Source organism: Urocitellus parryii, chromosome 11 (assembly GCF_045843805.1).
Source record: "Urocitellus parryii isolate mUroPar1 chromosome 11, mUroPar1.hap1, whole genome shotgun sequence".
Lineage (NCBI taxonomy): Eukaryota > Metazoa > Chordata > Mammalia > Rodentia > Sciuridae > Urocitellus > Urocitellus parryii.
The window spans coordinates 12705943-12733002 of record NC_135541.1 but is presented as its reverse complement, the minus strand read 5'-3'; the positions used below and the strand labels follow the sequence as shown (position 1 = coordinate 12733002).

The window sequence follows — 27060 nt, the reverse complement described above, 5'->3', positions numbered from 1 at the left end:
ATTTTGGGAGAACAAAGACTTTCATGCACACCTTCTTCCTACTTGGGAGTGTTCTGAAACATCTTCTCCCGGTGTCCTGGGAGAAGTTTAGGTTAGACTCTGATAGATCAAGGTTCGTATTACCAGCTCTATTGTGTAACCAGTTGTTTTAAGCAAGTCTTTCTGAGCCTGTTTCCTCATATGTAAAATATGGATAAAACAGGGATAACACCTTCTTTTAGAGATTATATACACGTAAGGTATCCATACAAAGTAAGCAGTCAGTAAGTGATAGCTGGTTTAAGTAATTATTTTTATGCAACATAGTACTGTCAAAAAAAAAATAAGGGAAATATTACCAGTATTTCCCAGTGGTGTCATATTTAGAACTTTTATTACTGACTAAATGGATACTGTTTAATTGAAGGCCTTCAGTACAAGAATCAGTTTCTTAAAATGTCGTGCTTCCAATTTGGATAACATAATGACCTTTCACATCTTGAAGTGTTAAAAGTACTTTGTAGGAAACTTAATTTTAAATGAATCGGATGTCTGTTTGGATTTCAAAAAGAAATAAATCTCGGGTAGTTTTTAGCCCTAAAAGATAGTATTGTAGGGGCTGGGATTGTGACTCAGTGGTAGAGCACTCGCCTAGCATGTGTGAGACACTGGATTCAGTCCTTAGTACCACGTAAAAATAAATAAAATAAAGGTATTGTGTCCATTTATAACTTAAAAAAAATAGTATTATAAAGTGCTTTAAGAGTTTGGACTTTGACCCAGGCATGGCTCACTTGTAATCCCAGCAACTCAAGAAGCTGAGACAGGAGGGTCTTAAATTCAAAGCCAGCCTTCGCAATCTAGTGATCCCCTAAGCTACATAGCAAGACCCTGTCTCACAATTTAAAGAAAGTGTTGGGGATATGACTCAGTGGTCATGGGTACCTGGGTTCAATTCCCAGTACCTGCACATCTCTCTCACCTCCACCTGCCGCAAAACAAGGGGGTGCGGATTTGGACTTGCTATCAGGTAGACAGACCTAGGTTTGACTGTTTTTAATCTTCTCAGCACTGGGAATTAATCTTAGAGGTACTTTACCACTGAGCTACATCCCTACCCCTTTTTATTTTGAGGATAGGGTCTTGCCAATTTCCTGAGGCTGGCCTGAAGCTTGAGATCCTAATGCTAATGCCTCAGCTTCCTAATGATTCCTTATTATTATCTGAGTGTTTCCCCTCAGGTAATACACAGCTTCAGTTTTCTTATCAGTAAAATGGAGATAGTAATACCATCTCAAGATTAATATAAAGAATCAGTGAAGGCTTGGGCTGTGACTCAGCAGTAGCACACTTTTCCTGGCATATGTGAGGCACTGGGTTCGATTCTCAGCACCACATATAAATAAACAAAATAAAGGTCTGTCAACAACTTAAAAAAATAATAATAATAAAAAAAGAATCAGTGACATAATGCAAGTAAAATGATTAGCAGAGTGAGAATCCAGGACATAAGGGTTACTACTAGTACTGAAAAAGATAGGCCCTTAGGTAAAAAGGTGATATTATAACTTTCGTTTTTTATTTGTGGTTGGACACAGTACCTTTATTTTACTTATTTATTTTTATGTGGTGCTGAGGATAAATCCCAGGGCCTCAAACTTGCTAGGTGAGCTCTCTGCCACTGAGCCACAACCCCCACCAAAGATATTATAATTTTTTTATGCAATTTAGTCCAGGCCACATATGCAAGGTTGAAATTTCATTCCCTGTCAAGCCAGATTCTCCTAAAAGAGAAACCTGGGAAATCTGCATTCAAGAACCAGAGTCAAAGAAACATGTAATTTGCGAATTAAGTGGTGAAAAGGAATTAGAAAAGTTTTCTGAGCTGCCTTTTTTTTTTTTTTAAGTTATTGATAGCTCTTTATTTATTTATTTATTTATCCGTGGTGCTGAGAATCAAACCCAGTGCCTCACACACACCAGGCAAGTGCGCTACCACTGAGTCTCAGCCCCGGCCCTCTAAGCTCCTTGATATAAGGCACAGTTTAGTTTCTGTTTTTTTACATGTTCACTTTGTATACCTCTCTTTCTCTTAAGGCAGAGCATTAGTAAACGGAATTAACATTACCCTTGGCTTCATTTCTTTTTGTAGATTGTCTTGCAATAGACTGATGGAATGCTGGGTAGGTTTTGAAACTAGTACCATATTACAAAATAACCCATGCCCACCTTCTTATAAGAGTAGCCAGGTTCTTATAGATTATTAGTTTTAAGTTCTTATTAGTTTTTAAGTTCTGTTTCTCTGCTTGTATTCAGTAGCAGTGGTCTTTAAATCAGGATGTTATAAGCATTTATAAATAGTTGACTGAGAAATTTGTTTTCTTCACTTTTTTTCCTGAGTTATTAAAGGCATCTGATATCAGTTTATCCTTCCTTCATTCCAACAATCCAGGAAGACTTTGAGAAATCTATGTGGGGCAAGATTTTTCATGAGTAATATGACTCAGGTTGATCTTTAGCTGTGCTCAACCACTGAGCCACATACCTAGCCCCTTTTTATTTTTTATTTTGAGACAGGGTTACACTGAGTTTCTTAGGTCCTTGCCAAATTGCTGAGGCTAGCCTTGAACTTGTGATCCTCCTGCCTCAGCCTCCTGAGTTCCTGGGATTACAGGTGTGTACCACGATGCCTGCCCGGCCTGTAGTTCTGTTGGCTTCCCTGCAAACTAGGAATACCATGCTGCATTTAGAATTATGTTGGTTACTTCTTCCTGGTACCATCAGTTTGTGGCAGGGATACTTTAAATTATTAAATATTTTCTTTCTTTTTTGTTGTGGTGTTTTTGTTTTTGGCTTTTTTGTATTTTATTACCTGAAGAGCTTTTGGAATTGTAGTTTTCTTCAAAGGTAAAATAAAAATTGTTGAGTCATTTTATTTGTAAAACACTCTTAGCTTTTAAAAGTATGTTTCCTTTTTTTTTTTTTTTTTTTACACTGAAAATCACAAGGTAATTAGAGACTGAAAGAACAGAAAATACATTCAGAATTAAAACAAGCCGTTGGGGCCTGGCGATATAGCTCAGTTGGTGAAGTGCTTGCCTTGCATTCACAAGGCCCTGGGTTCAATCCCCAGCACCAAAAACAAAAACCCCCAAACAAGCCATTGATATGATTTTTTAGATTCTGACTTGTTTATTTCAAGTGTTTGGTCTTTGAAATCTGTGTAATTGTGGTTTAAAGTTATGTATGTACCTATCCTTATTTTACTTTCGGGTTTCACAGTAGAGATCAGGTGGTTGGTTGCATACCATGACTTAGTCTTCTTTTCATTATGAGAAAAACCAGGGAATTAGTATTTAGAAATATTCATGGAATCAAATAATTTTACATCTTGCAGTGTTTGTAAATGCTAAATACTATGCATAAACAAACAACAAACTTCAAAAACCTTGACAGTATGTGCCACCAAGTAATATAGTACATGGTGACAAGCATTGAAACTGCATTTTCTTCCTATTGTAGTTTGTTTCGTTTTGGGGGAAGAAACAAAACAGAAACAACTCCCCAAGAATAATTCACTTATGTTATTTTTTCAATATAATCCCTAAAGATTTCTCTACTGACCAATGGTGCTGTTGTATGTGTAGGTTGAGACATATTTGTATTGCTTTAGGTAGTTTCACTGAGTTTTGAAAGTGAAATAAACCACAAGTGAAGGCTTCTGGTTTGCCTCTAGGGTCAGACCTGGCATGTGAATGTGAATAGGATAACAGATCAAGCATCTAAACAATCTTGTGTCCAAAACTCAGAGCTTTATGAAGGATAGTGATAGGCATTTGGATCTGGGGTCTTGTTCACATGGAATTATAGAGTGGGGAGCATGAAGAATGGAGAAAATGCCTATCAGGAGTTGATCCTCATGCTTCGGCTTTTGTAATTACAAAATGGGTACAATATGCTCATAAGTGATAGAAATTATGTAATATAACCCCTATTTTTTGTTGGTGTTTGGGAATTAAAGTGCCTGGCCTGCCATATAACAGCCAGGTCTGCTCCTTTAGCAGCCAGTTGGCTTGCCTTTTTCTTTTCCCAAACATATTTGATCTATGAATGAAGTCTTCCACTAGGATGCTCACTTCCCAACTGTTTTCTTAGGGATCTGACTGAATACCCCTTGTTCTTGATAGAATTCTTAGTTTTTCCTTACCTGACCTAATATTCCAGGGCAGCATTGGATAGTACAGTTTTCTTTGATGATGGAAATGTTCTGAATCTGCACTGTTCCGTACTGTAGCTACTGGCCATATGTGATTATTGAGCACTGGAAGTGTGGGTAATGCAGATAAAAACCTGAATTTTAAATTTTATTTCATGAAATATGGCTAGTGACTACCATACTGGAGAGCTCCACTCTTGGCCTTTCATCTTCTGATTCTTGGTGAAACCTAAATTATATAATATCGACCACATGTAGACAGGGAAATACAAAAAAAAAAAAATTTAGACTGAACTTTCTTAGTAGATTATGAATCCGGTTGATACCTGAGTGATGTCCCACTATGTGGACTTTTTACTGCTTGTCCTTTTGTAACTTGTCAGAGAATCTTAGCCTGTCCTTCAACAGCATTTTAGACTTTGAAAATATATTCACCGAAAAAAAAAGTCTTAATTGAAGATCTTACTGCTTATCCTTCCAGTACCCTGACTTATATTACTGAATAAAGATAGGGATGTCAGGAAACATAGTTTTGGTATGTTTATTGCTTTCCAAAATAATAAGTACTCAGATTTCCCCTCCTCGTGTAGGAAGAACTGTTGTGATTGAATGGGATTTTTCTGGATGCTAAAAATGAGTAGAGATTTTCAAAGAATTTCTGATTATATAATTTGTTAGAGATGTGTTTGTTTTTGATGCTTTCAGTGAGCAATGTCATGCAAAATAATGCATCATAATTATTAGCAACTTCTAAAAAGCATTTATACTATTATTATTGGCCAGGAAGCTTTGGCTAGAGTGGTAAATTATTGCATCTCTAGAAGAATTGTACAAGAGGAAACATTTTTCTCGCTGGCTTTTGGAATGTTTCTGGAAAAATACACAATCATGAATATTCCACCTTCAGCCTCTTTTTTAAGTGTATCCTAGCTCTTTGGATCTGCCCCCAATTATATATCAAATGAGTATTGTTATTCTGCTCTGCCATTCTACTCTGGCAATATGGTAAACCATTAAAAGACAAGGAACTTAAGTACTTGAACAGATGATTCTTTTCTTGTGCATGGTTCTCTCTTCTCTGTTCTAATGGTCATGTAGTTTGGTATTGCATGATCAAGATGTTATCTAAAAAAATCTGTACAATCTGAACTGATTGGTTAAATTTGCCAGATAAATGCTTCAAAGGAACAAATAGCAAGAATCCCTATATGAGCTTCAAAACCAAACAAAGAGCACAGAAGTGAAGAGCATAGCTTATTGACAAATTATTTATAAAGAAGATTTAAGGGTTTAAATTATTCTAATTCAGTACTAGTCAGTGGCAAAATGTAATTGACAAAAGCGTTTCTGTGATTCTTGGTTTCATTAATGAATCACATGTGGTAGTACTTTGAGAAAATGTTGCCCACTCAGCAACAAATAGTTTCTCTTCCCCCTCTTATCCCCCTTCCATTCCCTCCTCTCCATTCCTCTTGTCTATTTTTGGTTTTAGGGACTGAATCAAAGGTCTCTTATGCTAGAAAAGTGCTCCACAACTGAGCTTTGTCTCCAGTCTAGCAGATATATTTTGAGTGAGGCAGACCTCACCTGAATATTATGTCTGGTTATCTATTTTGTGAGACTTTTGATTAATGGGACCAAATTAAGAGGACAGAGCAAGCTGGCCAGGAAGTTCAGAGTCCATGTTGACAGGTGGTGAGAAGGAGGTGATTGGCTTGGGAAAAAAATAGTGGAGTGAATGTCTACAGTGGTGACAGTCTTGGGGTAATGTGGAGATGTGTCACTTATGGAGAAACATCTGACTTCACTGTGGTTTTAGGGATGCACATGGAGTGGGTGGGCAGATGATACAGACGGAAAAGTTTGGAGCCAGTAGAAAGAAAGCATTTCACTATGAAATAGAGCTGTGACTTGGGTTGCCAATGGCATGTTGTGAAAAGACTTTGTAGCTTTAGGTAGATGATAATACTAAATGTCATATGCTGTCCTTCCAACCAGGAGTGTTTGACTCTTAAAATGATTCTTTACTCCTCCAAGAAGAAAAGGAATTCAGAAGGATTGTAAGCAGTTGGGGAAAATCCCTTCTAATATATATTCCTTTTAATAACCTGGGTTTATTGTCAATGCCCATCCATCTGAGAATCTGATTTTTTTTTTTTTGTCCTACTACTAAATCTAATTCTTCATTTGTCATTGGATAGTTAGAGGCACAGAAATAAGAATCCACTTTTTTAAAAAATTTCTTTGAATTTCTAGCTGGTACAGCTTTTCTAGACCTATACATATTAAAATCTCACAGCTCTATTTCATAGTGAAATGCAATTCGGATACTGATGACCACACTTGTTTGAAGTATGTTGTTGTTCAAGGTCATGAGAAGGTAGCTTGTATAATAGTTAAAAGTACACACCTAGAGGCTAGAGGTATAGCTCAGTGAGGGAGCACTTCCCTAGCATGGGCAACCTAAAGTACATACCTGGAACATGACTGTTTAAATTGTAGATGGGAATTGACCTTCAGCAAGTAATTTAATCTCCATATCCCTCAATTTCCACATATCTAATGGGGTGTTAATAGTAGTGCTTGCCTTTGAGATTTGTCCTGAGGATGTTGCTTGGGATGTTGCCTGGTAGGTAGTAAGTACCATATAAAGTGTCACTGTTGTTATTTTAAGAGCCTATATACATTTCTACCTAGCTTCAAAGCTGAAATCTTAGTGTATGAACATTATTGTATGTCAGTATAACTACAAATTTTGTGTTTTGTTGGCTTATCTGTATGTTAATATTAGGAGTATCATTAGAAATACTTTTTGTTTCAGTCACTGAAGGAAATACTACTCTAAACTCCCCCTGAATAAGATGTAACCTAGGTTATTCTAGTTACGAATTCCATTAGAGTAATATGAAAATAGTAGTTTTTAAGAAAAGTCTTCCTTTAATGTTAAAATTATGGGAAAATTTTGCCCTTATCTATTTTTCTTACTCTATGTAAGTGAATGTGTAAGTTTCTTCCCTTCTCCTTTGCCACCCCAAAGTGCCATGTCTTTTTAGGCAATTATGTGAGTGCCTTAACAAAATTTGGTGGTAATATAACCAAAGTAGACTATCTATCACCTTTTTGATTGTTTTCTTGTTTTGGCGGTCCCCTAAGAGTTGATGGAAAAGGAACTCAGTATGACTCTTTTTATCCACTGTCCTTGATGTCTAGTAATAGTCAATAATTTGAGCAGATGGATGACTTTCCTCTCCTTGAAGCCTGTAACATTTTTGTGGTCCTGATATATTAGCTGTATTATCAAAATGCTTAAGTTCATCTGGGAAAAGTGTTAACAACTCACATACATTTATATATAATAGATTGCATCTGCTATGTAGTTTTTGAAACTTCAGTCCAGCAATGGGAAGTTTACTCCTTCAGTGTTCCTATTTGAAGACAACAAAAATTGTTGTGCCTGTCACTGCAGTGTGTCAGTGGAGATAACTAGGAGTTGGTTCTATAGTTTGGGCCTGTCCCAGGTTCCTGGGATATCAACTCTGCCTCTTGTGCTTTCTTTGCATCTCTATCAGCTGCTTTGTGGCCTTCCCCATTGGGTTCCCCCATTCACTTCATTCTCCTGTTTATCTTTCTCTTGCTTTTCTGACTTAACCTCTTAGGGGCTTTATTTGCCTGGAGGTATGAAGGTTGAATGGGGATGAGCCTTGGGCACTAGATTACAATTTTCCCACCTCAGCACAAGATGACCAGTTGCTTATACTTTTGGAGTATCTCAATGCTTAAGAATACGACAGAGTAAGTCCTGAGTGGGCCCAGATGCCAAAGTTTGGCTTTATTTGAACCAGTTATAACACTCATGTCTGGAATTATGAAACAATTCAGGGGATCTTGGCTCCAGACAGCATTTAAAAATTATTTTTATAGCTCTCCATTTTAGATCTGGCCTATTAGATGTCTGATTGATTAGTTGAAAAGAGCAAGTTTCTATCATGCAGAGTCTGACGTAAATTGAAATTTTTAGTTATTTCTTAGGACATTTACAGACTCCTAAATAACAAATGACACTTTTATTGTTAAATCTTATCTCTATTTAAGATGAAGAGTAAATCATAGTAAAGCTAAATATAATAATAATGGCCAAATCATATAATGGCCATCTATGAGCCTAAATAGGAATCAGTAGTTCCAACTGTTCTTGTGCTACCAAGCAACAATCGTTTTTTTAGGATGATAAAACTTTAATTTGTTATTGTTGTTGTTACTGGATTTACTTATTTTCAATTAAATGTGATTGAAGCTTTGATTCCACATGTGTTTGAATTCTCAAGTGGAAAATTGTCATTTCGATTTTTCTAGACTTCTTTCTTCTCCTATGATTACTAAATAGAAAGATTTTTTTGAGCTGCATGCTGTGTCTACCCCTTCCTACTGATCTGTAAGCTTTTCCATTGGCTTTCTTTCTGTTTCCTGCTGCTTTCTTGCTTCATAATTGAAGGGAGGATTCAGACCCATTCAGGTAACAAACTACTGGTTCTGCATGGCCTCTTTATTTCTCTGTCCTATTATTATTATTATTATTATTATTATTATTATTATAATGAGATTGGTTGTTTGCTGATAAATAAATGCATTCATGTTGGAAATATGTTATTGGTCTACAGTTTCACGGCTTTTAGGCTTGCAGTGAGAACCATAAATAATTATAGGTAGTGGTTGCTGTTTGAGAGATTGGAGTTCTGCTCATTCTAGACCATTCCAGGCCTGTCTAGATTTTCTACTTTGATTGCAAACTGTTCTAGAAAGCAAAATTGAGTTCAGGTTAGGATGGCATTTTGTCACCTTTTTCAAAAAGAACGCTTAGTTCGGCACGTGACAACATATAGATCATTTTAATTTTCCTTGAATGAACTGGGATGAAATTTTTACATTCAGGGCTGGGAATGCAGCTCTGAGTTAGAGCATTTGCCTACCTTGTATGAGGGCCTCAATTTGATTCCAAATACAAGAGGGAGAACACTTGAGAAAAATTTTATTATTCAGAGAGACTTCTTAAAACATTTTATAAAACTTGGGTGGTAATTTTGAGGGGAACTACTTTTAATTTTTAACGAGTTGATTATGAGCCACCTATTATGAAAGAGCAACAGTTATACATCAGAAAAGTTTTAGAGAAACATCAGATACTCTTTGAATATATTTATTTTAAAATTACATTATGTTTTTATATTGCATTTAAAAATTAATAATATGGTCCAGGACATTCATTTTCAAACAGCTGAGGCTTTAAAGTTGAGATTACCCCATTGTTTTCAAATGTGAAGACACTGATCAGAACTTTACTTAATATATGAAGTATATTTTGTGAACCCATTCATTAGGCAGTCTATTCTCTTTTCATGTATATTATATTTCGAATTGGAGTCCATCAGATTATTATTAGTGGAAAAAGGAGAAAACTCAAGATAGTAAAACATACATATTCCCCTTAATTAAAAAAAAATTCTTTCTCCCCCTCCCAGTTTTTCCAGAGGCCTCAAATTCAGCCTCCTCGAGCCACCATCCCAAACAGCAGTCCTTCCATTCGTCCTGGTGCACAGACACCCACTGCAGTGTACCAGACCAATCAGCACATCATGATGGTTAACCATCTGCCTATGCCGTACCCAGTACCCCAGGGGCCTCAGTACTGCATACCACAGGTAAAGTATCACTCAGGCCCAGCTAGGCCATCGATAAAGTGGGAATTAACCCAGATTCTCATCAGAGGCTAGCAGGGAGGGTGGTTGATACCATTGATTTTTTGGTAATGTGTAAATTTTCTCATTGGCTATGAAGATCTAGCCATTTGGTCACTTCCCATAAAATTACAATAAGATAATTGAATATCTTCTTACCAAAAAAATTTGTGTGTATATGTGTGTATTTACTCAAAAATTCCTAAGATGATGGAGACATGTAGCTCTTACCTTTTCTGTTTCCCACAACCAGACTGTTCTATAGACTTAGTAGTTATTTTGTTCTTGTGATGTCATTTATTGGAACTAAAAGTTAACAGCCAGAAGTTATTTTGTATTGAGCTGATGGTTGCCTGTGTTGATTTGCTGATTAGTTTTACTTTCATTTTGCTTGCATCTGGATGGGAAGCAAACATTTTGATTGTGTGTGTATAACCACCCATATCTTCGCCTCTTTTAAATGATTACACACACACACACACACATATTACTTGGTTTTTCCATAGTAAGCTACCTTCATATTATGCATAAACTTATGCTATACTTTTTCTCTTCTAGTACCGTCATAGTGGCCCCCCTTATGTTGGGCCTCCACAACAATATCCAGTTCAGCCACCGGGACCGGGTCCCTTTTATCCTGGACCAGGACCTGGGGACTTCCCTAATGCTTATGGTAAGTAGGAAAAAAAAATCAAACAACTTCTGCTAGTTTGTTGTGTTCAATTTGTTATTTCAAAGGTTAGTTTAGGCATTGAAGCTTACTTGTGGGAAGAATTTGGAAATAAAATCTTGCAAACTTCTGTCTTGAAAGCTACTTTTTTTTTTGAGAGAGAGAGTGGCTTACAAGGAAAGAGTATTATAGGAGTATATTTAGTTCATGACACCTTCTGAAGGAGTTGGTAGTTCTGGTTGAATGAGCCCATGTGTCAGTTGTGATATCTGCTATGATGGCATAAATATAATTATTGCCCTTTGATTTATTTTTCTTCAGGTATTTACCTCCACCCTGTATCTGAGAGAGTTTAGTAATGTCTGTCTTTCCCACTGGGATGTAATATCCACAAAGGCAGGAATTTTAGTTTGTTTTATTTACTGCTATATCCCCAGCTCCTGAAACAGTGATTAGTAGGCACTTGGAGAGTGTATGTGGGAGGACTGAGGATAACTCAGTGAACTTATGATTATTTATCTGCAAAATTGTGATATAATCTGTGCCATGGGAAGGTTTGAGGATTAGTTCAAGTAAAAATGCTTTGAAAAATTAAAGGTGTTTTTAATGCCACACTTATATATGACATTTAAGCCAATACTGAACCAAGATGTATTAAGAAGTACTTATATTTCCAATAAATTTTTATTGTATTTGACACTTAATTTAATTCTACAGTATTATTAGGGATATAATCAGTGGATACCAGAAAAATTAAGCTTAAAAATTAAATAAGCATTGGTCTCCCCCAAACTCCCAATACCAGCAAAGCAGACCTTAAAATTTTAACTGGCCTAATATAGTAATCTGTCCATTAGCCAGTTTCCTTACATTGAGATTTAATAGCTTAGTTAAGAACCTTTTCATAAAATTGATTTATATTAGAGTAGCCCAGGGAAGGTTTTTTTTTTTTGTTTTTTTTTTTTTTTTTTTTTTAGTTTTGAGGTGAAATCAGCAAAGCAACCATGTATACCTGACTTTGCTTCTTTTAGAGAAGGTAGGTACCTTGGCCAATATTAATGTTGCCTTTTGAAATTGCCATTTCAAATATGTATGTTAAACCTCGTTAAATGCCTTGAATATATGTTTATTTGATATTTTCAGAACAGCATCTATTTCAAATATGTGAGTTTTTTGTTTGTTTTGGGGGGTTTTTGTTTTTTGCTGGGGATCAAACCCAGAGCCATGCATATGCTAAAAGTAAGTGTTTTTCTCTGAGATACATCTCCAGCCCCATGTATATAAATTTTAAAAATAACACATCCAATACCCAGTTGGTTTGGGGGGGCGGGCAGTACCTGGGGAGACAGGGTCTCACTGAGTTGCTTAGCGCCTTAATGTTGCTGAGGCTGGCTTTGAACTTGTGATCCTCCTTCCTGTCTCATCCTCCTGAGCCACTGGGATTACACGCATGTGCCACTGCATCTATCCCAGTTTTTGAGATAAAATATTGCTGGTACTGTTCAAGTATTCCTTATGTATCCCTTGAATTGAGCTATAAGTCACTGTTTTCATACAGTATATTGATCCTTATTCTGAAAATTTAAATGAAAGTAATTTGTAAGTATAACATTGGCTATCTTTTTAATTATTTTTAAAATAGGAAAATTGTAAGATGAGCTTCTTTCTTTTAATACTTATTTTTTCGATTTAAGTGGGCACAATATCTTTTTTTTATATTCATGTGGTGCTGAGGATCAAACTCAGTGCCTCAAGCATGATAGGTGAACATTCTATCACCGAGCCACAACCCCAGCCCCTAAGATGAGCTTCTTAGAATAAACATACTAGTATTAAACAATATTTCTCTTTTAGTACCATGTTACAAAGAGAGTATAATTATTTCTTATAATTATAAAATCATTTTTAAAAGGTTTCTGTTTACTCATAGATTATGTAAATCACCTGTGGACTCGGAAAACAACATGGGTCAAATTTTTACTACAAGTTTCTAACTGCCCTCTCTATTGCTTTTTATAAATGACTGCAGTGTATAAACTATGGATGAGTTTACTAGTCATGAAATCATTTGTAGATTTGACTATACAATGTTATACCATATTTTGGCTTGCTTTATTTCTGTTAGAAATGATCATTTTAATGAAAATGAACTGTGTTAAGGTTCACTTATTGCTCAGGCATTATTGATGTCTGTTCTGTTTAATAAGAATTCTGTTTTCCCCAGTAAATTCTTTTGCAAGTCCAACTACCATCTAATGGGTAATTTATTCTCTGGATTTAAACACTCTGATCTTAAATTACTTTATTTCAGCCAAGTGTGTTGTCCTACACGAGACCTTGTCTGAAAAAATAAAAAAAGGGCTGGGCAAAATTCCTGGGTTCAACCCCAAGCACACCCCCCCAAAAAAAAAGACAAGAAAAGTTTATTTTATTATGAAAATTGTTAATGACAAAAATTGACATTATAGAAAATATATAAAGCTGAAATAGCCAGTTTCTTTTCATTCCCATCCCCTAAAGAAGCAACATTTCATGGTTTGATTTATATTTTTCCATTTATCTCAAGTGTACATAGAACTGTTCATAATATTCTAAAACTTTCTGGAGGTTTATCAATCCCTCCTGCTCACAGAATATTCATAAACATTTCATTACATATAGGATTTTGCTTTTGGAATGAGTCATAATTTATTTAATCCTTTACAGTTAGAAGTATAGATTATTTTCACAATTTGGGTAGCCGTTTCAGATTTCACATTAGGCAGTAGTAAAAATCTTTGTATCATAATGAGAGGGTCTGGTGCAGTTGTTTCCATCAGTTATAAGTCCCTCAGCTGTAACATCTGGGGACAGCTGTTCTGGTCTTCACGGTCCAGAAGCCGTGAATGTTCCACTTCCTATTCCCTGTTTTTGGAACCTTTTCTCCTCTTTCTACTCCTAGGTCATTGTTTTCATCATTTACCTCTTCTGTTGGCATGGATTCAAAATGGATGTGGGAATAGGATCAGAGTTTGTGTCCTGTTCTGAGACAGAAAACCATCCACTGGCAAAACCTATTAGGAACAGATCCTGAGACTTGTTCCTTCTTACTGTGCTGCTTGAGTTTATGAATTAGATGGTCTTCTTTGCAGAGGTGTTTTTTTTTTTTTTGCTGGTTGTTTCTTTTGGGGGGGGGGTATTTAATGCTGGGGATTGAACCCAGGGCCTTGTGCATGTGAGTGAGGCAAGCATACTACTAACTGAACTCTATCCCCAGCCCCTTCCTTTCCATTTTTAGCTTTATATTCCACTCTAGCATGCTACCATTTTATTTCCATATGTAGTTGAACTCTTTTTTTTTTTAATATTTATTTATTTATTTATTTATTTTTAGTTCTCGGCGGACACAACATCTTTGTTGGTATGTGGTGCTGAGGATCGAACCTGGGCCGCAGGCATGCCAGGCGAGCGTGCTACGGCTTGAGCCACATCCCCAGCCCCTGTAGTTGAACTCTTGAATAATGATTCTCAAGTATTTTTGTCTTCATCAATCTCTTTAATCATGATCCAGAAATTCTCCTAGTTCATTATAATTCCTGGAGTGTTTGTATAGTTTCAAAGAAAATGAACTAATAATAGTATTTACTCGATATAAACTTTTCAGTTTTTCTCTTGTTGGTGTTTCTTAAACACTTTGAGGCCTCTCCTCTTGTGTCATACAAATACCTAATGGAGACATGACATTATTTTTAGATCAATCCTATGGGATTTTGGCCCAAAGATGGCAAATTTAGATTCATGGGCAAAAGAGGGTGGGATGGTTAATGGGTAGTCATTGCAATAATGTTGGTAAAGGGGGAACAAAAAAAAGGAGGGGGGGAGAAAGATCGAGAATTAAGCATAGTTACAGTTTCTATTCACTCTTGCTTCAGACCAGTATATTTCACTTTCTTCTAGTTTTATATGATTTCCTCCTCTCTGCCATCTTTTCCTGAACTCTTTTGGGGTTTTCGTGTCAACCTAGACATTGAACCACTATGTTCATCTTCATTTATGAAGAAAATTCAAAGTTCCAGATGTTTTTAGAAGGCCTATAATGTGTAAAACATCATGAATAGGTATTTTATGGAATGCAGATGTTAAAATATTTCCCGTGGGCTAGGGTTGTAGCTCATTGGTGGAGCACTTGCCTAGCATGTGTGAGGCACTGGGTTTGATTCTCCACACCACATAAATTTTATATTATATGTCCAATTATATGTCCAATGACTGCTAAAAAGAAAATATTAAAAAAAAGAAAAAGATATTTCCCTGTCTTTCTAGATCTTACCATACCTTTGTTTCATATTTATGCTTTCGTTTTACCAATGAGAAGAAACTTAACCATTGGTTACACTAGTAGTTCTAGACCTTTTAATACTATAGGCATGTATAATGAATAAAAAATGAAATAAATGAGGATACACCAAGGACTTTTACATTTTTATTTTTGTCAATAAGATCTTTACAGAAAATTGCCATTTACTGTTAGTATTATTTTAATATAAGAAAGGTATTTTAACAACAAAAGAGTAGTACTGAAATTTTTTTCTTTTTTTTTTGCAGTACCTGGGGTTGCAGTACGAGGCAAGCAGTTCTACCACAGAAATACATACCCAGCCACTTTTTCATTTTTCATTTTGAGACGATATCTGGTTTAGTTGCCTGGTTATGCTTGAACTTGCAATCTCCCTAGATTAGCATGAATACCTGATCATAGCCAAGCCACACTGCTGACCTATATGGCATTTTTGGGCCTTAAGTAATGCTTTTTGTGGAACCATTGAGTAGTTGGGATTACAGGTATTTGCCACCAGGACTGGTGGACTAAAATAATTTAAAAATAGGCATAGTTCTTTATAAAAATTGAACTTGGGAAACCTATAAGAATATTTATGTGTATTTCATGGTTATTATTTTTGTATTTTTTTAAATAAATGACAGCAGAATGCATTACAATTCTTATTACATGTATACAGCACAATTTTCACATCTCTGGTTGTATATAAAGTATGTTGACACCAATTCGTGTCTTCACATATGTACTTTGGATGATGATGTCTGTCACATTTCACCATCCTTGCTAATCCCCTGCCCCCTTCCTTTCCCGCTCACACCTCTGCCCTATCTAGAATTCATCAATTCCTCCCATGCTCCCCTTCCCTATCCCACTGTGAGTCAACCTCCTTATATCAGATTAAACATTCGGCATTTGTTTTTTTGGGATTGGCTATGTTTGCTTAGTATTTATTATCCTCTCCATTGCCACCCATTTACCTGCAAATGCCATGATTTTATTCTCTTTTATTGCTGAGTAAAATTCCCATGGTTATTATTATATAAATTTTGCCACACATCATTTATACCTTTTAGATAAGTTGGGGTTTATGAGCCACTGATGTAGGTCAGCAGTTTTTCTGTAAGGGACTGGATATTAAATATCTCAGGCTTTGCAGGCTGTATGGTACCTATTGCAACTATTCAAACTCTGTCCTTATAATGTAAAAGCAGCCTTGGCTGCCAGGTGCTTTGGTAGTGCCTGCCTGTACCAGCTATTTGGGAGCCCTGAAGCGTAAGGATTGCAAGATCAAGTAACCTGGACTATTCAGTGTTATTCTGTCTCAAAGTGAAATGAAAAGGGGTGGGAATGTAGCTTAGTGTTAGAGCACTTGCCTAGCATGCATAAGGCCCTGGGTTTTTCATGCCTAGCAACACACAAAATTAAAAAAAAAAAAAAAAAAAAAACGAAAAACAAACAAACAAACAAACAAAAAACATTCACAGTAGGTAAACTACTTTGTAGGAATGTCTTTCAATACTTGGGTTTTTTGTTTTTTGTTTTTTGTTTTTTTTTGGTTCCAGGGATTGAACCCAGGGGCACTTAACCACTGGAGCCACATTGCACTTTTTAAATTTAAAGATAGCATCTTGCCGTGTGTCTGAGGCTGGCTTTGAACTCACAATTCTCCTGCTTCAGCCTCCCAAGCCCATGGAATTATTATATGCATGTGCCCCCATGCTTGGCCCCAATTCAGCTTTATTCAGAAAATAAATGGTGGTAGGATGGGTTTGGCCCTCAGACTATAGTTGAAAGACTGATCTAACCAAACCTACTTCATTCCATGCATAGGAAACCAGAGGTACAGAGATAATAAATAACTTTCTTATCTGATAAATGGTATGCAAAAATTATTCTGTGTGTGTGTGTTTTAATGTAACTGGGGATCAAATCCAGGTTTTGTACGTGTCACATTTTTAATATAACAAAAAGTATATTTCAGTGTTCCTGTTGTTTGGTAGGGTAGATTTCTTCTGCTGGTGCCCACATTTGAGAAAAAGATTTCATCTTTTACTTGATTGAGTTTAACCACACTGTATTGAAAAAAACACCCATTTCTGTCAGATTTATTCTGCAGCATGTGATATACCAGCCTTCTTGCCAATTGTGTTGACTCAAAAATGCTTCATTAGAAGAATGCTATATCTGTTTGTTTGTTTGTTTGTTTATTTATTTTAAAGAGAGTTCACCTTTGACATCTTATTTTACTTAGCTTGAAAAATATGGGAAGGTGGGCAGATTATGTTGCTTGTCTAGCTGCATTTGAAACCAATTTTAGGGGTTAGTTTTCTGAATTTCGTAGCTAATGATGTAATAGGGGACTATAAAATTATTAAAGCTCTACTGTGAGTATAATTTACTTGCTGGTAGAAGATGTCTATTTGGGGTTTTTTGTTGTTTTTCTTTGTAAGTTTGCATTGAACTTAACTGAAACTCTAGTCTTGCCCTATACCTACCTCTTTTCTAAATACGATTCTCTAAACCTGATTCATATCTTTAAGGTCTTGATACTGCAAATCTTACTGCTTCCAAGAAATTTTCACTTCAAGATGTTATGATGGTGGTGAGGATGTTGATCATATAAATGACAGTGATAATAAGGCCAACAGTATTGTTTGTTAGTAACACAGGTTTTTTTCCTGTACCTTTACCTGAACCTTCATGCACATTTATTTTCTTTTTCATATCCTTGCTCCTACAGTAGACCCATCCTTTTATGCACATGTTAGATTCCATCCTATACCCACTTAAAGCTGTCACTATGCTATTCCTCTTTTCCCCACATTGTCACCCGTTAACAGATGATATGTTTTTTATGCCAATATTAAATTTGTTTCTTTTGGATGCCTTATTGTTCTTTAGCAATAGCCCCTTTTAGCCATTTACCTTCCACAAGAAAGCTTTCAAGAAAAACAGTTATCTATCCTCACTGACTTCATTTTCTTTTGTCATTTTTACTTATTGACTCTGCCCACATCAGACCTACCTCTACCCTGTCACCTCTCTACCCAAACACCTTTTTAGGGATAACCAGTGATTTCTACTTTTAACAAATCTTGAGTTGCACTTTCAGGACCTTTTGATACAGTTGTACACTTCTTCATTCTTGTATGGTTTTCTTCATTTCAACCACTGCCTTTCCATTTCCTTTGCTGATTTTCCTCCTTGTTTTCTCCCCTAACAAAGATTTCAACTTTTGGCTGCTCCTGCTGCTGCTTTAAAAAAAAAAAAGTATACTAATTTCATAAACTATCTAATCTTGTGGTTTATGTTATCTGTATTCTAGCAATTATTAAAAGGGTATACTGTAGATTTGTGTCTTTTTTTGCTTATTTGGTATCTCCATTTGAAGGTTTAATAAACATCTCAAACTTGCTCAAAATTGAACTCTTGATTTATTTCCCTTATTTTTCCTCATTTCCATGAATAATCTCTCTGTTCTTTCACTTGCTTAGGCAAAACACTTTCATAGTTTTTCCTAAGTCGTCTTCCTCTCACACCAGCATCCATCTCTTCATCATATCTTCATACTCTACTTTCAAAATATGCAGTTTATCTTCACTCCTAAGCACTTAGTTTGATAGTAATTACATTTAAGTTTTGAATGTGAAAAGGTTCATTGGGAGTACCAGGGATGGAAGGTATTTTCAGGCACTCCTGCAGCAGCAGGAGTATAGTCAAAGGCATGAACAAAGTGAAGGAGATTGATTTTGTTCAATTTGGTTGAGATTGGTGTACTCCAAGGATGTAGTAGGAATACGTTAGAACTAGGGCAGCGGGTTCCATAAGTGAGAACCTGGAGTTTGGCCACTGTCTTTAGGCCACTTGTTCATTCCCCTCCCCACAAACTTTAGGACATATCATGACTCCCTGTGGCCTGGTGCTCCATCAGTAAGAATCTCACCATCCTCTTCTCCCCAGATGATTAGGATACTCCCCCTTTTCCCCGACCAAGCCCCCACACAGACTCACTTTTATTTAGGAGTCACTATTGCAGGTAGTGGACTGGCAGAATATGATGTTTTAAAAGCAGCACTATAGCTCAGTTTATGTTTTAGAAAGGTAACCCTGCTGTCAATCCACAGGGGAGTTCTACTGTGTGTAGTTGTTTTCATATTAGATGTTTATGAATGTTCAAGAAGTTGCCTATTTTTGGAGTAATTTCTTGACCACTTTAGTAACTGGAGGAGAGCTTGTGGGAAGAAATTACTCAGAATGTTGAGTAGATGATGTTTATTTACTTTTTAAAAGGGATTCTCTAGTGACACAGTGTCATTGATGGTCTTACAATGTGTTTGACAAAATAACTGAATGCTTTTATTTTTTTCAATTTCTTTAGGAACGCCTTTTTATCCAAGTCAGCCAGTTTATCAGTCAGCACCTATCATAGTGCCTACACAGCAACAGCCCCCTCCAGCCAAGAGAGAGAAAAAAACTGTAAGATATCTTTATTAATTTTTTATTTTAAAAAGGCACATTATTCACATATCAAATAATTTTACTAAATTCTTATTCATCTCAGTTTACATAAGTGTTCTTTTGGTTGTTGTTTCTTCCCTGATAGCCTCACCATTTAATTCTACCTGGAGGATTTTTATTGGCTTGTTATTGAGAAGTTGTACTTAGCGTTTGCTTGATATCAGCTTTCACCATTCACTGGGCTATATGACAGCCTTAGAACTGATGATTTAGTGTGCTAAGTTCTCATTCAGTGGGAGGAATATTAGCTCAGTTCTTATATACTGACCATCTTCAATCCTAATTAGCTCCCTGCTAACTAATAGAAAAAATAAAAGGAGCCAAAATATTAAAAAAACAACAAAAACATCCCTTTTGTGAAATAGATTTAAAAGAACAAATCAGCATTTCGAAGTTTTTTAAATTTTAAAAACAAAAGACTGAGACTTTATCTAATAAGTTATGCCCGAGAGATTTAAGTATAGTAGAGTATAGAGTATAGAAACATAAAATTCAAATTGCAGAGTATTTTTGTAAAAGAGAGGCTTGTGATCTTTTATAAAATGGATTACATTTATAATCAAAAGACACTCCCACATTCATACAGAATAAAGTAGATAGAAATAATGTTACAGCAATACTTTTGAAGCACTTTAATAAAACTGAATGAGGTTTAAAATGTGATACTTTATTATTAGGACCAAATTACTTGTGCGTGTTCATGTCATTATAAACAGGACACACCAGTGTAGTTTCTTGACTCTACAAGAAATTGTATAGTTTCTTGTAGAGTCAAGAAACTATGCTTTGGAAATGATGAATCAGCATGCTACAATTTGGACTTAAACAATAATTTCATAATGCAGAAAAATGAATAAAGTGATAATGAAAATGGAAATCAGTAATAATAGATGTTATTATTAAATAAACTAGAATAAATGAAGCAATATTAAAACTATAGTAGAAACAAGTTTCTATACCTGAAAAATTAGCCAATGTATAAATTTTAATTGAAGAGTCACTCCCCTCTAAATTTCATATCCAGATGATTTTGTTAGTGAATTCTGAGAAATCATCCAAGAAACTTTACCTGAATTAAGCTATACAGGTCACGAACAGCAGAGGGGGCCCTTCATACCAGGATGGATTGCCAGGACCTGTTCTGACTTTGATAAAGCACCTTCTCCACTGACATCTATAAACATAGGGGCCTTAAAAAATTAAAATGAGACCACTCACTGTTCTGTGATTAGCATTTTCTTAAACAAAAAAAGTACATCTTGATGATTATTCCATATCAGTATGGTAGGTTCTTTTTTTTACTGATATTTAATTGCAAAGATGTAGGATAGTTTTTTTAAACTATTCTGTTCTTGATTTGCCTTTTTGACATTTTGGTCTCTTCTCTGGGAAAAATAATACTTCAGTGAGCTTACTTACAAAGTATTGGGCAAATTTCTATTCCTATATTGCAGGATGTGTTAGAGAATCATTTAGGTTATTTAAAACTTTATTTTGCCTAGTAACTTCTAAATGTAAAAACTGTTTTGTGAACTCTGTAAATAAAATTAATATGACTGTTTTGTTAAACAAGTGTAAATATTTTGCAGTTTTGATCTAGAAATTCAGCCAAGTAGGTTCCATTATGGCTTATTATTTTAATTAGTTCTTCTCAGAGGTAATGGTCTAATTTCAGATGTGGTGATTATGAACTTGAAGGTTGATAGGTTTTTCAGTTTATACCTTTAACTCATATGCCTGTAAATCTGCTAAGTAGACACCCATCTCTTCCTTTGCCATTTTATTACTCTTGTAGATAAGAATTCGAGATCCAAACCAGGGAGGTAAAGACATAACCGAAGAGATTATGTCTGGAGGTGGAAGCAGAAATCCTACTCCACCTATAGGGAGACCCACTTCCACACCCACTCCTCCTCAGGTAAGGCAGAGTGAGCCGTGATGGACAATGGTGTTGATTTGTTCATTAAATGCTACTGAACTCTTCTTTTATCTATAGCTACTTTCTGTGCTTTCCATTTCCATCAGTTGTCTCATAGCCTCGAATATCTAAATGGTATTTAAATAGACATATTATTTCTCTTTGCAAATTGTTACAACTCCAGATTTTATTGGTAATATTTCTATGTATTGTCTTCACATTCAGAGCACAGCTGCTGCCACTATTCCTAATGAATTATGATACCAAAAGGAGCTGCATTCCTATGGAAATCTCATCATTAAATGAGTATTTTATGTTTTCCGTATGGAACCTGAGGAATTAAATGTTGCACTATGTAACATTAAGGTTGAGAATTTAAACATTTTTACCAGTGTTGCTTACAAACGAAAGTTTGCCTGTGTCATTCAGAGCATATTTGGATGTATAACAGATGTACTTCTCACCTTTGAAGAATACATAAATCAGTTTCTCAAATGGAAAGTGTTGTCTTTAATTATTTACAAGGGTTATTTGTAAATTCTGTCAGGCACAATCTTGGTGAATGTGGTCTCCTAAGAATTTGCTTTCTTATTTTTAGAAATCAAGACATTGTAGGAGGAGTTGGAATTTAGTACATTGTAAATTTGCAATACAGAATGGAATTCCCCAAATCTGAGAAAGTTTTTAATTTCATTAGTGCGTCACCTTAAATTGTGATAAATGATTCAGAGTTCAGTGTTTTTCAAATCTTTGAAATTCTCTAACATTTGAGCCCGGAATATAAAAACAAAAGCAAAGTTATTAAGGAGTAGGGAACTACCTGCTTCCCTTTTATGGCTGGATGAGGAGATTCCTTCGAGCCTGATTATATTATAAACAAATGATACAGATTCTCCAATATAAGATATTTTCAAATAACAAACTGTTGTCTTGATTTTAGTAGTATAAGTTTAAAAATATTCTTAAATATTGAGCTCACAAATAGATGTCTTAAGAGTCCCTTGAAAATTTTATGAATTTGAATTGTCCTACAATTTAATCCTCTGTTATTCCATTATCCAGATGAGTACAAAAGTGGCTGTCTAGATATGTGATTTGTAAGGTCATATTAATGATTGCTCTGTACCATTCCCTATTTTCCCCTCAGCAACTGCTCTGAAGTCTGATTAACTAAGAAGGTCTTATATGTAGTCTCTTCCCTGGATGTAAGCATGAGACAGACAGAATTTCCAAACTGAAATTATTTACTTAGGTGCTCTATTAGGTGAGGGTATTCTATGACAAAAATTTGCGATCAGTCTTTATTGTCAAATATTAATTAAAATATACTGTCAAGAAGTATAGTTGACACCCTATGTTGATTTGTATTTAAATTCTTATCTTAAACATGTATTTATCTTTTTGCATTTAGATTTCTTAGGAGGTATGGGTTTGTTTTCCTTTTTATCTTTCAACCTCTTAAGCCTATCCTATTTTGATCATTTCTCTGTCCTTAGCTGCAGTAATGACTTTACTTTCTATCTTTCTCCAAGGACTGTGGACCTAAACATGAGCTGATGTGTCTTAGTAATCATAAAAGTATATTAAATATACACTTTGGGCTGAGAAATGTCCTTAGTCAATAATAGTGATGTTGGTAATTCTCTTTGAGAATTGTAGTATTATCTATAAAACTTAAGGTTAGTAGGTGATTTGCATTTAAATCCACACTTTGTAAATCCATTGTCCTTTCAAGTGCATAAAATTCATGTAAGGAGGGAATAACTTTTTAACAGATGTGTACTAGAAATATATCAAAATATATCTTTTTCCTAACACAACAACAGTGCAAGCATGAAGATAACTGATAATGACATCATTTTCTGGAAAAATAATAGAAAGTGGGGTACATGGTGAGAGAGGGCAAACATGGTTAAGGAAAATAGTTATTCCTGCCTGATTGTTACATTTTATAAAACTATTGATCCAGTGTTTCAAAAGAAGCTAGAAATCTTTCCATATCTTTAACAAAAATGCTGTAAGTTTTATGTTTTATTTATTTTGGCAACTAATTCCATTAACAGATAGCACAATGCCAGCCAAAGAAAATCAAACAGATTTAGCGTCAGGGGTTTTAATTTCAGCGCAATTCCAAACAGCTCCTGAACCACATCACTGCTGAAGGGACAGCCCTCTGCATCCGAACTTAGTTCTAAAAAGTTCCGAAGGGCTTACAGGGTGCCTCCGTATCACTGAGTTAGTTCTAGACTCTTCAAGGGACAGAATTAACAGCACAGACTCAATAGTGTCAGATCACAGAGACCCATCAATGGATGAAATAGTACAAAGGGTGTAAGGGAGAGAGAAGAGACAGAGGCAGCTCTTAAGCTTCAATGCCTGGATTTATAATAAAACACAATGTAGAGTGCACAAGGGATATTTGTTGAAGGACGCACTGAGTTTGATTTTGGCAAGCTCTTAAGCTGTTGTGATATTTTCTAATTTGGTCTTGACATCTTTTAAGAGTGGCTGTAAATCTATATAGGCCACTCTGTAGGAGAGCTTTGACCAGGGGCAAGTTAGGTTTGAATATGTTGGTCAAGAAGGCACAACAAGGAAATTAAACCAAAATATATGGATCCCTAGCACCACCAAAAAAAAAAAAAGGGAAAAGTGTGGGGGCGTGGGGGTGGAGTATTTTTATCCCTTGGAGGTTATTGATCTTGTCAGGAGGTCAATGGGAAGCCTAGAGGCATCAAGGAGCTCAACCAGCAGGTGAGGAGAAGGGAGTAGAAGAAGAAATAAAGATCTGTGGGCCATGCCTTTATTAAGCTCTGTGGGTGTTCTCTCTTAGGCTTCCCATGTGGTTGTGGTTTGGCTAATCTAAAGAAAACAGCCTTGAAAGTGAAACTGATTTACCCTGGTGTTAACCAGTAGGTTTTATCATGGTCAACAGCTGTGCAATGTGTTGGGTTTTCAATCAGTGAGATGAGAAGCAACCTATATCATGGGGCAAGTTTTATTTAGGCAAAGCCCCAAAGATTGACACTGGGTTTCACTTTAATATAACTTTAATATATTTTAAAGACGTTCATGACAAAAGCTAAGGGTTCATTGGCAAACTGCATTGGGTTTATATGAGGAAAATGGGGAGGAGAAACACATTTTTTGCTGCTGCTGATTTTTTCCTAAGAAGTAATGAATGGAATTTGAAACTGCCCTTCGAGATTTTTATATATCATCTGTGTATAAAATCTGCATGTGTGTATACATGGACCCTTACAGATGATCCTAATGCATAGATTTAGGTGTTCTCTGGTAGATATCATGGAGAGAGGTAGAGTACTAGATGTTGGTCTCTGTCACTTAGATTTATGACCTGTGATAAGAATATTAAACCCTTAAGCCCCTATTTTTTCATAATGAAATGAAAAATGAAAGATTTTGCTGAATAAACTTATAATTTCTTTTTATCTCAAAATGGAAGAAAGGGGGAAAAATTGTTACTTTTTTCCAGCAACAAATCCCTTAGCTGTTGCTGAAGGCAACAAGGTCTAAGGAGTATTCCTGTACTAAGAAGTGTGCAGCTGCCTGATAGTCTTTAGACTGTTAGGAACGAGTGGTATATCAAGGTCATTAAATTTTTTTTTTAATTAAGTCGACATCTTTCATTTTCTTATGTTCCTTTGTCTTTCTCATCTTTCTTTTTCAGTTTGTGTTTTTCTTTGTTTTTTGGCTTGGTGTTTTAGAATTTTTCTTATTGTAAAACAAAGTTATAAGTTCGGAAGGGGTCTTGAGCAGATACAAGTTAGGAAACTATTGATTGCTTTAATATCTCAGGAGATATAGATAGCCTGTCTTGTCAGTAGGTTATTTAGTCTTACACTTGATATCTGGATATCTCAAACTCTGACCATTTCTTAATCAGTTCATTTCATGCTTTAGCAATATTAGTTTCTTAAAGGTAGGTTGAAAGCACTGGTAAATAATATTCATGTTATAAGTTCATATGTACAGTAAGGAGGTGAGTTCCTGCATACAGAAGTCGAACGTAATGTAATATAAGTTTAGTCTTAAGTTTTAAAGTACCATTTTGTTATCTCAGTTATAAGCACTGGTGAATTAATACCATTCTCTTCCCTGAAATATAGAGGTATAGTTTTTAGTGTTGACTGCAATAAGATAATGGTTATTTTATTAAATCACACTTCATTTTTAAAAAATTTTTTTTTAGTTTTATATGGATACAATATCTTTATTTATTTATTTTTATGTGGTGCTGAGGATCGAACCCAATGCCTCACACATGCCAGGCAAGTGCTCTACCACTGAGCCACAACCCCAGCCCAACACTTCATTTTTAATAGTTGAGCATTTATAACCTTCCTTGACTTAAAAATGTACTTTTCATTAACATGAAAACCTTATAAAGTTAATAGAATCAAAAGTGGGGTGAATTCTCTTGGTGTTTTTAACTGTGATATCATAGTGAACAGAGCCTTTAGGTTGTTAAACTGTAGTTTAACCCGAATCGTACAGTCAGTTAGTGTTTCCAACTTAGAGTTGTGGAACAGGGTTGTTTATTTCACCAGGTCTGTTTTCCTTAGGGTTTTATTAAGATTCTCCAGTAAGAATTTCCGAAAGGAATTGGAAAATCTGAATTTGACTTTTGAGATTCCTTATTAATATTCATTTTTGGAAGTCAGAGTTGGTACAAGTACATTTTAAGTTTTTTGGGTATCCCAATAAAAACTCTCTTTGAGAACATTAATCAAACTAAAATTTATGTCTTCCCTCTTAAGTAAACTATGTTTTCACATAATTCCTCAAATTATATAATAGTCTTTACTTTTACTGTGGTCTGACTTCACTTTGATGCTCCATGTCAGAATCCATTGTTGTCTGTGTGACAGTGCCTATTTTCACTGCCCACTTTCAATCAGATATGAAGAAGTGATCCTGGAGACTCATCCTTCAGCAACTATGGTGTTCGCAGTTGTCAGGGATTACAAAAAGTCTTATAAGGAATCATAGGACTCTCTGGTTCAGTCTTTCGTCTATTATTTAAAATGTTTTTCAAAATGAAAACTTCATTTTTTATGTGTGTACAAATGATATTTTCCTTGAAAAGAACAGTAAAGTTGATAGTAAAGAAGGAATTTGCTACTCTAAATTCTATTACTGAGCATTAATCTTTGTTAATTTGGGGGTGAATTTTCTCCCAGGCTTCTTTCAGTGCATATTATTTATTGGAGTTCATAGAGCTATTTCACACTCAGCATTTTTTCAGAGATTATTCATAAATATTCATGTTTCACTATAGGTGTATTACAATTTTGTTTTTCCAGACCTGTATGCCGCAGGCTGCCCGGACCCGGGTCGAGCGAGCTGGCTGAGCCCCGTTCCTGCCGCTCGCCGATCACTGCCTGTGGCACCCCTGCTGAGCGATCCCCTGCTGAGCTATCAGTGCACGCCGGCTTGCAATCTTACAGCCCGGTTGGGCACAAAAACACAAGCCAGTCAAACTGAGACAAAGTTTTATTTAGAGAGAGGCCATGTGCGTCCCCTAACAAGTGGGTCCACACGTGTGTGTCTACCTGAGCCGGGGGGGTTTCCACTTCCCCCGGAACACCCTCCTACCATCCTTTTCCAACCAATGGGAACTCTCCCATTACAAGAGTGACATGAGTAACCTGAGTCCTGAAAATGGGCCCAGCTGGACAGCATGAG

The 27060-nt window shown here is 35.7% G+C and overlaps 1 protein-coding gene across 7 annotated transcripts in view; it reads left to right on the top strand.

Moving 5' to 3' along the window:
- Positions 1–27060, top strand: part of Eif4g3 (eukaryotic translation initiation factor 4 gamma 3) — a 196829-nt gene that overhangs the window by 139763 nt on the left and 30006 nt on the right. For all 7 annotated transcript variants that reach the window (XM_077791290.1, XM_077791289.1, XM_077791288.1 and 4 more), the window contains 4 exons: positions 9712–9891; positions 10486–10600; positions 19294–19391; positions 21229–21351. In XM_077791290.1, the coding sequence (XP_077647416.1) occupies positions 9712–9891; positions 10486–10600; positions 19294–19391; positions 21229–21351 (516 nt within the window). The remainder of the gene's footprint in view (positions 1–9711; positions 9892–10485; positions 10601–19293; positions 19392–21228; positions 21352–27060) is intronic.